Consider the following 14021-nt stretch of genomic DNA (forward strand, 5'->3'; position numbering starts at 1 on the left):
GGATAGACAGATAGATAGATAGATAAATAAATAGATAAATAGAAAGATACTTTATTTATCCCAAGCTGGGGAATCTTTTTGTCACAGCAGATAAACATTAAACACTTTCAATTAAATATATATATACATATTCTCAGTAAAAAAGACATATACTGTATTCAGAGGGGTATCTAACAATAAACTATACAGAATACATTAGAATACTCACTCATATAGAAATCTACTAATCATATAAACATAGTGTACTACATAAAACATGGTGTCCGGTAGCTTGAAATAAAAAGTAAAGATAAGTATAATATGATTGTTTTGAGTAACAATCCAGTCCAAATACATACAGGGCTGCGGCCACTCATTCTGCCATTTAGAGATGGAATTCCTGTGTGTCTGCTAATATTGAGATACTACATGTGTGTTTCTGTGTTTACATGCACATATTTATGAAGTGGGACTTTAGTACCCAGAAGTCCTGAGTGAGGGTGAGGATGTGTGGATGTGTGTGGTGCTCAGGGCAAAGTGTCTCTCCCTTCACAGTGCGGCAGTCGTTTCACATCTGGCCTGCCACTACCAGGGGCGCAATTAAGACCCCGGAATAAATGTAGGTCATGCAGACATGCACTTGTGACGTGCAATGACACAGCATGCAGCTAATGTAATATTAATGTAGGTTGGTGTAGCGAAAAACATTTTAAATGATAACTTTCAAGCCTCAGAGGAGATGAAGGAAACATGATAAAGTAAAGCTTGTACAAATTAAGGCAGTCGGGTTAACTGACTAAACAATGCACTGTAGACTAACTGAAGAGAAGATTTACACTCAGTCTGTGCATGATTAACCAAAGTGGATTTGTTTCCTCTTTTATCATAACAAACTACATCCTTTCCACTCCAGTGTCTGTCCCTATTCATGGAAAGCTTTCAAGCGCTGCCTGAGTGAGAATCAATGGCCTATACAGCCTGTTTACTTTCCACTGAACATTTAATGGAGTGAGGATAAGCCTCTCAGAAGGACTGCTGCTGGCCTTTCCAGCCAGTTGTATCACAAATACAGCTCAGCTTAACTGCTATTTTTCAGCAAAGTACACGTACCTCAACATGTACTTAAGTACATGTACTGTTCATTTCCATTACAGGGCATTAGCAGTTTACAGTATTAGCTTAACTGGGAAAATGTCATGCACACTTGATCAGCAAATCATGTTTGAACAAATGTAAAAATGTCAATGAACTGAATCAATATGATATGGTTGGATTCTTACAAACTGCAGGAATATAAGATCTCAACTGTTTGTGTTTTAGTTTGGTAGACAAACCCAGACCACAGCTTGTGTGTTATTGACAGCCTGATGGATTTTCTTTCCAGTTAAAGTGTCCCGGTGTTTATCGTGTACCAGCAATGTTCTGGTCTGGTTAACCCCAGGGGCTTTATTGCTTAGTACCTTCCCTGTAAGCATCTAACAGCTGATAAGTAGATTTTATTTTCACAATATTGTATTATTGCACAGTCCAAAAACACACACATACAATAAAAACAGTTAAGGAACTGATTGCATAATGCGTAAATGAATATTTGCACACAATTCTTAATAAAGGAGTTGAAAAAGGTGGTTTAATGATGATTAAAAAAAGTATTCAATTATTCTTTAACAATTTGGATGATACTGTATACTATACGTAATATAGTTTGAGTATTTTTTGTTTAGGGAAATACTCTCTAGTATACTTTCTAGGATTGTTTTTACTATTATCAGACATTTAATAGCCTATGATTAATGTATTTAATGTAAAAGTAATTGACAGATTAAATAATATTGAAAGAAATCAGTTGTTGCTGTTCCAAAATCTTTTTCTGCATCTTGTAATATGAATTCTTAATCCCTAGAGTGTAAAGCAATCGTTGTGCTTTCCCACTCAGTCCGTATCTTCCCGTTAACATCTGGCTGCTGCAGGTAGGAGGTGTTATCTTGTTCTTGACCTTGACTTTCCTGCAGACCCCTGCATTGTGGATTGTGTTTTAAGTAGGTTTCAATAAAAAAAACTCACACATTTTGTAATTAAAGTTCTTTATAACTCTCCATGTGATTAAAATCACCTTTACAAATGCAATTTGAGAAGATGAAATGTGTCATAAGAGAGAGTGGTGTTTCAGACACCTTTGTCCTGGCCACACACAGACATTAACACACTCACATTCCTTCCCCCACATACTTGAGTGAATGACAGTGTTCAACTGCTCCACTTAATTGTAGTTTATACAGCCTGAGAAAGAATGTCTGGCATTTATTGGTTCCTTATGTTTTACTTTTACAAATGATTGAGGGTGTGTGTATGTTTGGAATATGTGTCTCCAAGGGATGAGCAACACAAATTGTTTATTTTCCATTGAGCCTTTGTTTGTCTTTGTTAAAGGAATAAGCAAATGTTTTGGGAAATATGTTTATTAGCTCTCCTGCCGAGAGTTTGTTGAGAAGATAGATACTCTCTCTTTAATATGAAATTGGAGCTAAAGCTAGCAGTAGCAGCTTAGCTTAGCAGAAAGGCAGGACACAGCTAGCTTGGTTCCTCCAAAAGCTAATAAAAGTCCTTCCACTAGCCCCTCTAAAGCTCACCAATTAACTTGTTATAACTTGCTTGTTCATATGAAAACTGTCAAAATGACAAGTTGTGGTTTTACAGGTTTTTTTTATGCTACACGGTTTTTTCTTAGCACTGCTAGCTAACAATTTATTTGCTCTGGCTTCATATAACCAACAGACATACAGTAAGAAAGGTAACCTCTCATCTGACTCTTGGCAACAGAGCAAAGTATGTATTACCCAAAATATCATGTAGAAATATAATAAGCACATTGCTAACAGCTGATCCAACCAGCCAATTTAAAGCAGACTTCAGTGTTCTGCCTGAATTAATGTCATGCTTCATTTGTTGAAGTTTGCATGGGTAAGCACTTAGCATAATCATTTCTAGTTATTTATGCCTCACTAGAGACAATTAGATGTAGATATTCTTCTGGATTTAACTTTTAATAAGTATTACTGTGCATGATTGTCTTTTGCACGTTTGTGTGCTTGTAACCTTATATGATAAACAGGTCTCCCTTTGATGTAGCGCTGAATCCACATTCGGCAGAACTTGGCCTTAGAAGAGAGGATTTGTCGGATGTTTTGCTGACATTTCTGTCTAATCAGATGTGCTTAAAATACTAAAGGTGGTGCAGCGATGCACGGCAAACACTTGCATAATATCACCCACTTGTCACAATAATACTTTGATGCTGCGTGTCACAGACTCAGACGGATGTCTAGTCTGGGTCTGTGAAGTGTATTTTAGGATGGAAAAGCTGACAGCATTCACTTATTTTTCAGACATAGAGTTCTTTCTGCAATATAAAGTCTAACTTAATCTGCTAATTTTGTCTAAGTGAAGTGGAAACTGGAAAATTCCCAACATCTGTTTAACACTTGCTGGATGGTCTAATTAAAACAACATTATTCCTCCCTGACCACTGATTAAACATGAAATAACTTCAGTAATTGACTTGAGCTCTCACATAGTTTGTTTCTTTTTGATACTTGCATACACCACATTTCTGAAATGCTTGTAGTCACTGTGATGTCGGCCATTGGTTTGCTCGATGGATGTATAAAGAGAACTGAACACAGCATTGGAGGTGGAGGACCATTCATTTCTATGAAAGTTGCTCAGTGGTGCATGGAGCCATAAAGCTGCAACGATTGTAGGTTATGAAAGTATACGGATCATCTTGGGTCTTTTGCCCATAGAACATGCACACTTAAGTTTTCCTTAAGAACCCCCTCTGATCACCTGCTCTCGGCTCAGGTCAAATGAATGGAGAGATTTAAAGAACAGCTATACATGTCTTTATAGATTCATAGGTTTAGATTTGCAGTCGCTTCTCTCCCAATGTAAGTCAATAAGTAAAAGTGTTTTTTGGCCCATAATGACGCCACGGACTAGAACGGGGGTGTAGTACCACCGTTTGGCCACTAAGGTTATTTGCTTCAATGGCTGGCGCTATACTTTTGTTCTCGATGGCTGGTCTTGGATAGTTCTGTTTATATATACAGTCTATGGTTCAAACTCGTGGTGTCATTTGACTTGTAAGAATACTGCTTTGATCAGAAGCTTCTGTAAAGCTCTGTCCTGCCATTAAAAGTGTGGCCTGATCCGTGTTCTATCCCATGGGTCAGAAAGAAAGAAAACTCAATGACTTTGACAGACTGAAACAAAAGGATTTCCCTAACAAGACATGGCTGTTCCATTTATTTTGCACTGCTAAGCCTCCAACAAAATCTGCCTGCCGTTATTACCCTGAGTGCTACTCTTCCAGAGCGGCACTCGGGCACAGGTAATCCCACACTACTTCGGGTGGAGATTTACCATTTTTCACCACTCTGCCTCTGTTGGGCTTGGTGTCAGAGTCACTGAGCAAGCTGATAGTGCCACACAGCTGTCAGCTGCTGCACTAAAGGGTGACTGAATTATACATTCATAAATGTCACAATCTGCTCCTCTCATACTTTATTTTGGAAACCATGAAGAGAAAATTCTTCAAAAAGGGAAGTAAGTGGTGCATCTTTAACATGTGTATCACGGTGGGTGTCCATGTGTCTGTCTGGCTCTCTGAAGTGTTTTACCTTTTGGAAAGGATCATTTTTCATACTAAGCTGACAGCTAGCTTGACCTCAGTGCAGCATGCTAATTTGATTGTGATACTGGATATTTTCTCTGTATATTTATTTGGTTTGGTTCCAAGTAGGCATAGCCTCCTTTCATGCATTATAAATATATACGGCACAGTACTGTAAATGACACTAGGGGAGGTCGGTCCAAGACCACCAACGTTGGAGTAAATTACACTCATATTTGTCACTTTGTGTTATTAGTAGGGCTGTCAGTCGATTAAAATATTTAATCGCGATTAATCGCATGATTGTCCATAGTTAATCGCGATTAATCGCAAATTAATCGCACATTTTTTATCTGTTCTAAATGTACCTTAGAGGGTGCTGCAATCATGTTGCGCGCACTATCCGTGCTGAGTGTGCTGACTTTTCGTACAATGTCCCACTGTCTGGCTACCTGCATAAAGTCAAGTGCTCGGCGCAGTTGTCGGCGAAATGTCGCTCCTCTGTTTTCATTGAAACAGCTCCTTATATCCGTTAGCGCAGCTAGCTAGCACCAGATGCTAACAACAACAACAACACGTAAGTGCCTCGCTCGCCCCACACACACCCTCCCGGTCCTCCCGATGGCCAGTCCGGGCCTGCCGGTGAGCGTGGAAGTGTGGTCTGCCACAAGCGGGCGGCAGGAGCGGGGCTGTCAGCATCAGCTTGTAGATGGTATTTTAAACTCGATGCGCTCTGAATCTACGGGGCGGCCGAGGACAAAAAATACACATGCGTTAATCGCGTTAAAATAATTAGTGGCGTTAATTTTCTCAGCGTGCATCATTTCCTCCTCCTTTCTTTCTAGAATTGATCCCACCATGCCTTCTGTTCAAACTCACATATTCACAGAACCTACTTGAATAAAATACAAAATACCTAGCTTGTTATTCCAACATATTTTCTTGCACATTTCAGTTGATTCTCTGGAGAGATGCACTGTTGAAGAGAAAAAATACTCTCTACCCACCTTATTTCACACTGACTGAGACAAGACTACACAGACATGCTCCTTGCTTTTATGTTTGTTGGCTGCATTCTCCGTCTGTCTCTAGATTTTCATAAACCAACAAAACTGCCTGAGGCATGACTAACAGAAAAATACATCGTTGTGGCGGCACAGGTGCTACATGACCTTTGGTGTGTATGTATGTACTTCATTGTGCATCTGTGTGCATGTTTTTGTATAATGATTGTGCTGGCTGCTGGCCCTTTGCAGATAAAGCCTAGTCTTCTGGGTGGGGGGGGGGCACTTGTGGGGGGCTGCTATTGCCTTTCTGCTATGCCAGGGGGCTTAGGGAGCTGAATGGACCCCTAGGCATCAGCCCAACACAATTAGGAAGCGTAGGCAAACAGTGCCCACCTTGTTTGTATTGTTCTGTTATGGGTTTAAATATCCAAACCATGTTCAATTGTGCTTGAATGAAATATTCATGCATGTTTTTTGTCACAGCTACTTGAGCGATTTACCCTATTATTACCCATTGTATTTGTGGGCAAGTGGGCAATGCTTATTTTTAAGCCCTGACATACAGCATGGGGGGAAATATCTAAATAACATATCATAGGTCTTAGTATTGCAGATAATAACTTTGTTCTGGTATGCTCTTATAGATAGTGCTGTTAAAGATTCATTTCACCACATTTGCATAATTTCGCTTGCATTTTTGTATGAAAAAAAGCGTGAAAATGTCATTGTGGTAATTCAGTGATGTTGGTTTCTAAATATGAATCTTAATAGTTTGTTTGAGTCTGACCTTTCATCTAGGGCCAAATTGTGTGAACTACGAAACATTTGCAAAATATTTTTTGTGCTATTTACTAGATATTACATTACGATAATAATTTCTGGCTTATTATCAGCATGTTAACATTAACAAGAATATACTGTAAGCTTGCTGTACAGAGCAGAGATTTAGACTTCTCAGAAGGATAACTTCAATAAAATATGCCAAATAAATACCCAACTGCATAGCTATGTATGCTACGGGTAAATGGGAATTAATGTACGTTGTGTGAACTTTCCTGATAAGGTCTGATTTATATTTCCTCGTGTTTTTGCCTGACACAACATCTCAAATTTGACCAATACATAAACTCCTGTTGGTGCTTTTGTTTAAAAAAAATAATTGGTGTGGGCGTTTCTGAGTAGGATTTGTAGGTTTGTAATTACCTGCCTGTGCAAAACAACATCTTGGCACTTGTCCTTTTAGCTGGATTTAATTCATGTCAGCATTAAAGGAAAGGCAGACAAGGGAAGCAAATGGAAGGAACAAATTGTAACTAAATTGATTTTAATAGTAAGGCCTTATCTCAGCAGTCCATTTATTGACAATGCTACCATGCAAGTAATGCTTTTGTCATACCTTTTCAGTGTTTTATGCTATGCCCACACACTTATTAAACACTTTTGGCAGAAGTGAGAGGGTTGTCCTCCACCTCTTGAATAATATTTTCCTTAATAATGCTTTGCGTACAACAATACATGTCACCAGTGGATCAAATTCTCACCCCTTCCACAATGTGTGAGGTGTTATCTATCCGGGTAAACACTTGTCTGTGTGGGATTTATTGGTTGCAGAGGGAGCGTAGGAGCTCATCACTTTCGTGCACGGTGGCGATTATGTGCTTTACAGGGCCATCGGCACATTAAAGCCTGACCTGCTGGAGGCTGTGTGAGATAGTGTTTGCAGTAGGCATGAAAAGACAGCAGACACACAGTAATAAAACATGAAAACAGTCAATTACATTAATGCCACATTCTCTTTGTCCTCTTCTCTCCTTTTTGGGTTGTTTGCTGTTCGAAACCCAATCCCATTTTGGGTTTAGGACTAATTCATTTAAATTGGATCTAGATTTAACAAATAGTAACTCATGTAGCTTGTTTTGTGGAATCTACTCTAGAGTCTTACATATTTACACAATACCGGAGAAAAAAAGGGGAGAAAATGAGTGAGTGTGTGGACAGGGTTGGAGGTGGGCTGGATTTGCTGTGTTGGGGGATTGGAAAGAGATGGAAGGAATGTAAGATGTGCATTGGAGTTGTGTACCTGGATCTCATTAGGGAGGTTTGCTTTGTCCGCTGGCTCAAAGGGACTCATTGCTGCACAGTTTCTTTCAGAAGACCAGCGTGATTGACATCTCAGCAGTGTATAAGGCATTAGAGGTGATTTTGTGGTTGTTAGTGTGGGCAGGGATGGAGGTATTGATTCGTATTTCTATAGCAGGTTTAAGAATTTCAGAGACTGTTGACAAAATGGCTTCAAATGGTAAACTCAAAGCATAAATAAATGTATACTCCAGTAAGGTAAGAGGATAGGGAGTAATGGCTCCTGTTGAGGAAAGGTATCTTTTCTCTGTTGCTTAAAATACCAGTACTATGGAACAGCTACATAAAGGCTATGATTACATTTTCCATGTCAGAATCCTGTTAATGGCAAAGAAAGTGTTCACATACAAGAAATTGCTTTGGTGTATTGATGTGTTGGAAAAAAAACTAAACAAATACATTTCATAAAAAATACTATGAAAATATACAACAATATGTGTATGGGACGTGCAATGTTCACATTATGAATACAATTATACAAATAATATATGCCATATACAGAGTGTGTAAACGTATACGTATCAAGACAGATTAGAAGATATTAATGTAACATGACTGACTATTGGGAATGAGTAGATTTTTAAAAGATATTTCACGAGAAATAGAACCATATAGAAAAGAGAGCGTTGGTAAAAATCATAATATATTTGTGGACTTTCAGACACTAGTGAACATTTAAATTAATAAAACAAATACCACCCACGTATTTTGTCGGTGGAGCCTCAGATAAAACCGTAATCCCATTATAATCCACCCTTGAAGCTTTTCTCTAAACTGCATATTAATATGTTTGTTCAAACACATGTTTTAGGGCGAGACATGTTTTGAAAGATATAACTTCCCGAGGATTTCACACGTCAGCACTGTTTTTTTTAATTTACAATGCCTCACGGGGTTCCAACTGCTGAAACAAAAGCAAAACATTTTATGAGGGACTTCCGATTGTTTGGTAATTACATTGTCAAACTGGATTAATGTTAATACATGGCACTTGCACAGCAATAATAACACGCCGTGTCTAATTCCTTTAGAGCTGCTGCTGTTTTGATTAGTACTAGTCTTTATTGCATGGGAGGATCATTTGATGATTTTTCCTATGGGTCTTTGTCGTGTTTTGATAAATGCAGTCTCAAAAAACTAATTTGGCAGTAAAGTGAAAACATAGAACTAATTATCTCTTTTGCTTTTGTCTTATTTGCACCCTCTAGGGTCTCGTCTTCGCCAGGAAGACTTCCCTCCCCGCATTGTGGAGCACCCATCTGACCTCATTGTGTCCAAAGGGGAACCAGCCACTCTCAACTGTAAAGCCGAGGGCCGCCCGACCCCCACGGTGGAATGGTACAAAGACGGCGAGCGCGTTGAGACGGACCGCGACAACCCCCGCTCCCACCGTATGCTGCTGCCCAGCGGCTCCCTCTTCTTCCTGCGTATCATCCACGGGCGACGGAGCAAGCCCGACGACGGCAGCTACGTGTGCGTGGCCCGAAACTATCTGGGCCAGGCCATCAGTCACAACGCGTCCCTGGAAGTAGCCAGTAAGTCCTGTTTACTCTTCTGGGTGTTGACTTGTTACAGTGCACAGATCTTTCATAACACACATGTGCACACATTATTCGAGCAAGGTTTTAAAAATACACATAACATATACATTGTAGAAGTATACCAAGTTGCTTATTTTCTTATAAGGATTAAGTAGAGGTTGCATTTACCAAATATATTTGTTAAAGTGGCCAAATCGTGCTTTTCTTAGTTTTCCCTTTCCTGTAGTGTGTTATATAGGTTTTTGTGCATGTAAATGGTCTGCAAAGGCTCAAATCCAAGTTCACTCCAGAACCCCCCCCCCCTGCCTGAAACGCCTCCATTGTAGTCCTTTGTTTACTTATTTTACATAATGACATCACCATGTCACGCTTACGACTCTATCGGCTAGCGCTCCAACACATTGTACGTGATATGCTAAGTGGAGGACATCTCTAAGCTGTTGAATCACCACAGAGCCGGCCAGCTAACCAATCAGAGCAGACTGGGCCCTGGTTTCAGACAGAGGGTGAAAAGAGGTGCTGCAGCACAGGCAGTATGAGAAAAATAAAGACCTTTTTGAACATTAAAGCATGGAGACATGTCACAATAGAGACACTACATACTAATATGAACCTGTAAATTAGAATAGGGCTCCTTTAACAATGACAGAATAATCTAAAGAGGGTCCGGCATTTTGACAAATTAGAACACAAATGTCATACTCTGCTCACTGAGTGTTGACATGAAAAGGTCTCTGTTTTCTCTCCATGCCCTTTTAAATGCAAAATCAGAACTTGTTTGTATAATAAAGAAAGAAAGAAAGACGCACACACAGTGAGCTTCACAGTTCTCGTTAATTGTAAAACCAACAATATATTGTGCTTTATACCTTTTTTATCCCTTTATTGGCATTCAGCCTTAGAGGTGCAGCACTGAAGGCTGCACCTCTAAGATTATTTACAGACATTCAAAGCTTTGTTCAGAAGCTTTAGTAGAAAACCTCCAATGTAAAAAAAACGCAGACAGTGAGGAGAAATGTGCTGATTTCTTTTCCAAACATTATTGGATTTTAATGACAGACTTTACATATGGTAAGCCTATGTCTAACTGTCATTTATACAATTAAACAAATATATATTATGACAATATCTTTAGGACCCTGTCCATCAAAATAACTGACAATGAGACAGTCTAATGCAGCTACTGCCTATCTTTAATAACCAGGCACGATATACAGATAATAAGTGTTTGAGCTCTCATCTTAAGCATTTTAATTGATTTCCCAATCTCTCAATGTGCATGATGATTGTGGGGATCAAAGAAAGTCATATCTTTTGAAAATGTCTGAAAATACTTCCTCAACATGACCTTCAAACTGCCTTTTTGTTTTGAGGAAATACTTTTCATCTCACATCACAGTCCTGGTAAATTTACTTTAATTTGAGTGTCTTCTTACAACTCAACCAATAGCATTGATCTAAATAGACATGAAACATTATGTACATCTTAAAGCCTGTTCAATGTTGTTACTTTGCTTCCTTGAATTTTATAGCTAAGGGACAGGTGTAAGTTAACAATGCGACCCTCCTGTCAGAGAGGCGGCAGCTGTGTGTCTGCTTTGGTCCCCAGGTTTTTACAAGTGCTGAGCGTGTTCCTAACAGGTGACAGTAGTGTCAACTCGCTGAGTCCTGGAGCTCTAAGTGTCAAGTGTGTGCTGTTGCCATTTAAAACAGCCTTTCATTGCAAATTGTCTAAGGCAGGAATCTGTCAGGTTGCATGCAGCAGCCAATCATATGTGTGTGTGTATATATACGTTTGCTAAGGTGATGGAATGTGTAGAAGCAGGCAGAGGGCAGAGGGCACGAGGTCAGGGCCTACGACCATCAGATGGTTTGTGTATCTGGTAAAAAACAAGAGTTAAGTCTTGGGGCCTCATTTATAAAGCTTTGCGTAGGATTCACGTGGGAAGGTAGCTTACGTAGGACAAAGCAAATAAATACGCACAAAAATATTCAGATTTATAAAACACTGCGCACGCACGTCCTACGCCGGTTTCCCTTTATAAATCACAATCAACTCGAAATGTGGCGCAGCTTTTGCAGGCCTCACATAACGCCCATATTTGCCTATAAATAGTCAAAGAAACGCCCTGTATTAATATTCATTTTGACTGACTGCATGAAGAAGATCGCAGGAAATGACGACAGAACAGCTAAAAAAGACATCTCACACCGTGTCAGATGTTCGTTCTTTTGGGGAGGTGGAGACAAATCACATTGTTTGGTGGATGCAGTTTGAACCAGAGTAGCAGCATGGAGGTCGGATTGTCACCAAAATAAATAAATAAGTGGTCCGAAAAAAGTTAATGACAAAACAAATAAACATAACCTTCCTCAGGCAGTGTGTCAGTGTGTTTGTGCCGGGGATAGGAGACCCCCCCATGATGAGAAACTGTAAGAAAGTATTGGAGTCATGACGACTTGATCTGAATTTTTATTTTTTTATTTGGTGGTTTGTGTTCCAGCTGTGCACAGCGTCTCCACTGCACCCTTTGCATCTCAACCCCCCCGCAGCAACTCTATCCACCAGTTAAAGGAAATAAAACAAATGTGTTATATTAGCTGTACAATTGACCAAATATGGTGTTCTTAGTTTCCATACCTCCGGTGTTTTATGAGCGACTTATCAAGTATTGGATGTTATTATCAAAACATGATTAAACATGATAGTATAAACCATGCTCGTATCTATACAACCTAGAGAAAAGCAAAACGGCGTCAGTTTAAAGTAATTCTGTCCTTCTGTTTACCGCATCATTTATGAGAATACATTTCTTAACAAGAGAACATAATCGAGGGGTGATCAATAACATTTCCGTATTTATTTATTTCTCCAAGTTATGTTTGTGTGTGCACTGAGGAGTCTCAAACAGGCGTTTGTTTAATCATTTTAAGATTGGCTTTAATCCATTTTTGAAAATGACTTCTTCATATATGATACATGAGAGGTAATATTTTAATTGATGGTATTATTTCCACATATTTCTCTCCATTCTTCCTTCTGCCAACGGTGTCGAAGTTTCTCGTCTCTCCCGTTTAAGTGCGTACCGCGTACGCATGGGTCAGAGTTTGCGTGGAGGACCGCACATTTTCCCGTCAAGTTTGTTTTTTATAAATCACAAAGATTGCTTAGAAACTGGTGGACGCCATCTTTTGAGCGTACGCAACGTTTATAAATGAGGCCCCAGGACTTTCCACATGCAACAGTGTCTAACTACCTTTGGCCGCGTTTTGTTACACGGCTTGATGAAATGCTCAATTCTGATTGGTCACTTAGGACATTCAAAGTGCTGTTTTGTGATTGCAGACTGCTGCTAAAGTTAGCAGACGGTGGCTTAGGACGCTCTGATCGAAGGACTGTTTGCAGTCATATCACTCAGCAGAAAGAAGTCTGGTCAATTTAATGTCAGTTGTCGCCATAAAAAATAAATTGGTTTCCATCAGTCAGAAAACAATATTGAATACTTTTTGAATACTTATAGGGGCAAGACACTGGATTCACAATTGCTAAACTGTCCCCAGAAATAAAAAGAGGACATAAATCAGCAGAAGAAGACAGACAGGAAGTGAACTCTAAAGGGACACTGTATGGGCTCTAGCAGTGTTTAAAGAATGGGAAATTAGTCTTAAGTTACACTCTGATTGGTATTAAAACAATTCTTACAAGTCTCACTTGCCTTAGGAGCCATGCTTTACAGATATTCACTCTTATTTAACGTAATCAACAAGGTTGTTCTAAGGATGAACATGTGTGATTATCCCGTGAGTAGCTCACATATTGGTTTTTAATCAAATGAGTTATAAAATAACCCATTGTTAATAAAGATAATCACTTGCTAGTTCATTCCTTAAACCTATTGACATCTATGTGGCACTTACGGAGAATGCAGTGCTTTCAATCAATGCAATTCTTAATGTATTTTATTTCAGTTATCTTGTTAATGTTTGTCAAACACTGAATGCCACTCTCCTCTCTCCACTCAGAATGACTCAACCTCAAAAGTATTTCATTAGAATCAAATAGATCACAATAAAGTAGTCAGCATTTGGAAAGAGTCTACTAAAGTTAGGAAGTTTTGTTGATAGGGGTTAACAACCAATGCCAGGCCTTCACTCTCTGCAAAGCCCCCCCATCCTTATACTGTCCATCCCCTGCTCTGCTCTGCTGTGTCAGCTTACCCAGGCTCTGTCTCCTGGGCAGATATTCCGCAAAGGTTTTAGAATAATAACACCCCTCTAGTATCCGTTTCACCTTTTGCATTATAATGAAAGAGATGGTCAAACGTATCACGGTAATGCCAGATCAGCATTTTAAACCCAGAGAAGCTCGGCCCTCAAGGGATAGAGTTTATTACTCAGGAGTTCACTAAATTTGCCGTCAGGTTTTAAGGTCGAGGGAGGAGGTGGGGGGGGGGGGGGGGGGACACAGAGAGGACTTGTTGAAGCTGCCTGGATGAGTTATGTCTCCCTGCTTCATCCTGCAGAGGTCACGCAGATTCATGGATCAGCCTGGGGCTGGAGAGTTAAACAGAACCCCCTTTAGCTAAAGTGCTGAGTTGGGGAGTTTATAAGAAGACTGGGGAGTGTTAAAAGAAGGAGTGACCTTACTCTGTCAATACACCAATGTGTCAGGTCATATGTCTG

General features: G+C 39.6%; 1 protein-coding gene across 1 annotated transcript in view; it reads left to right on the top strand.

Moving 5' to 3' along the window:
• Positions 1-14021, top strand: part of LOC117470278 (roundabout homolog 1-like) — a 115475-nt gene that overhangs the window by 12063 nt on the left and 89391 nt on the right. The window contains exon 2 of the mRNA XM_034114992.1: positions 9006-9332. Within this exon, the coding sequence (XP_033970883.1) occupies positions 9006-9332 (327 nt within the window). The remainder of the gene's footprint in view (positions 1-9005; positions 9333-14021) is intronic.

This window comes from Trematomus bernacchii, unplaced genomic scaffold (genome assembly GCF_902827165.1).
Source record: "Trematomus bernacchii unplaced genomic scaffold, fTreBer1.1, whole genome shotgun sequence".
Taxonomy (NCBI): Eukaryota; Metazoa; Chordata; class Actinopteri; order Perciformes; family Nototheniidae; genus Trematomus; species Trematomus bernacchii.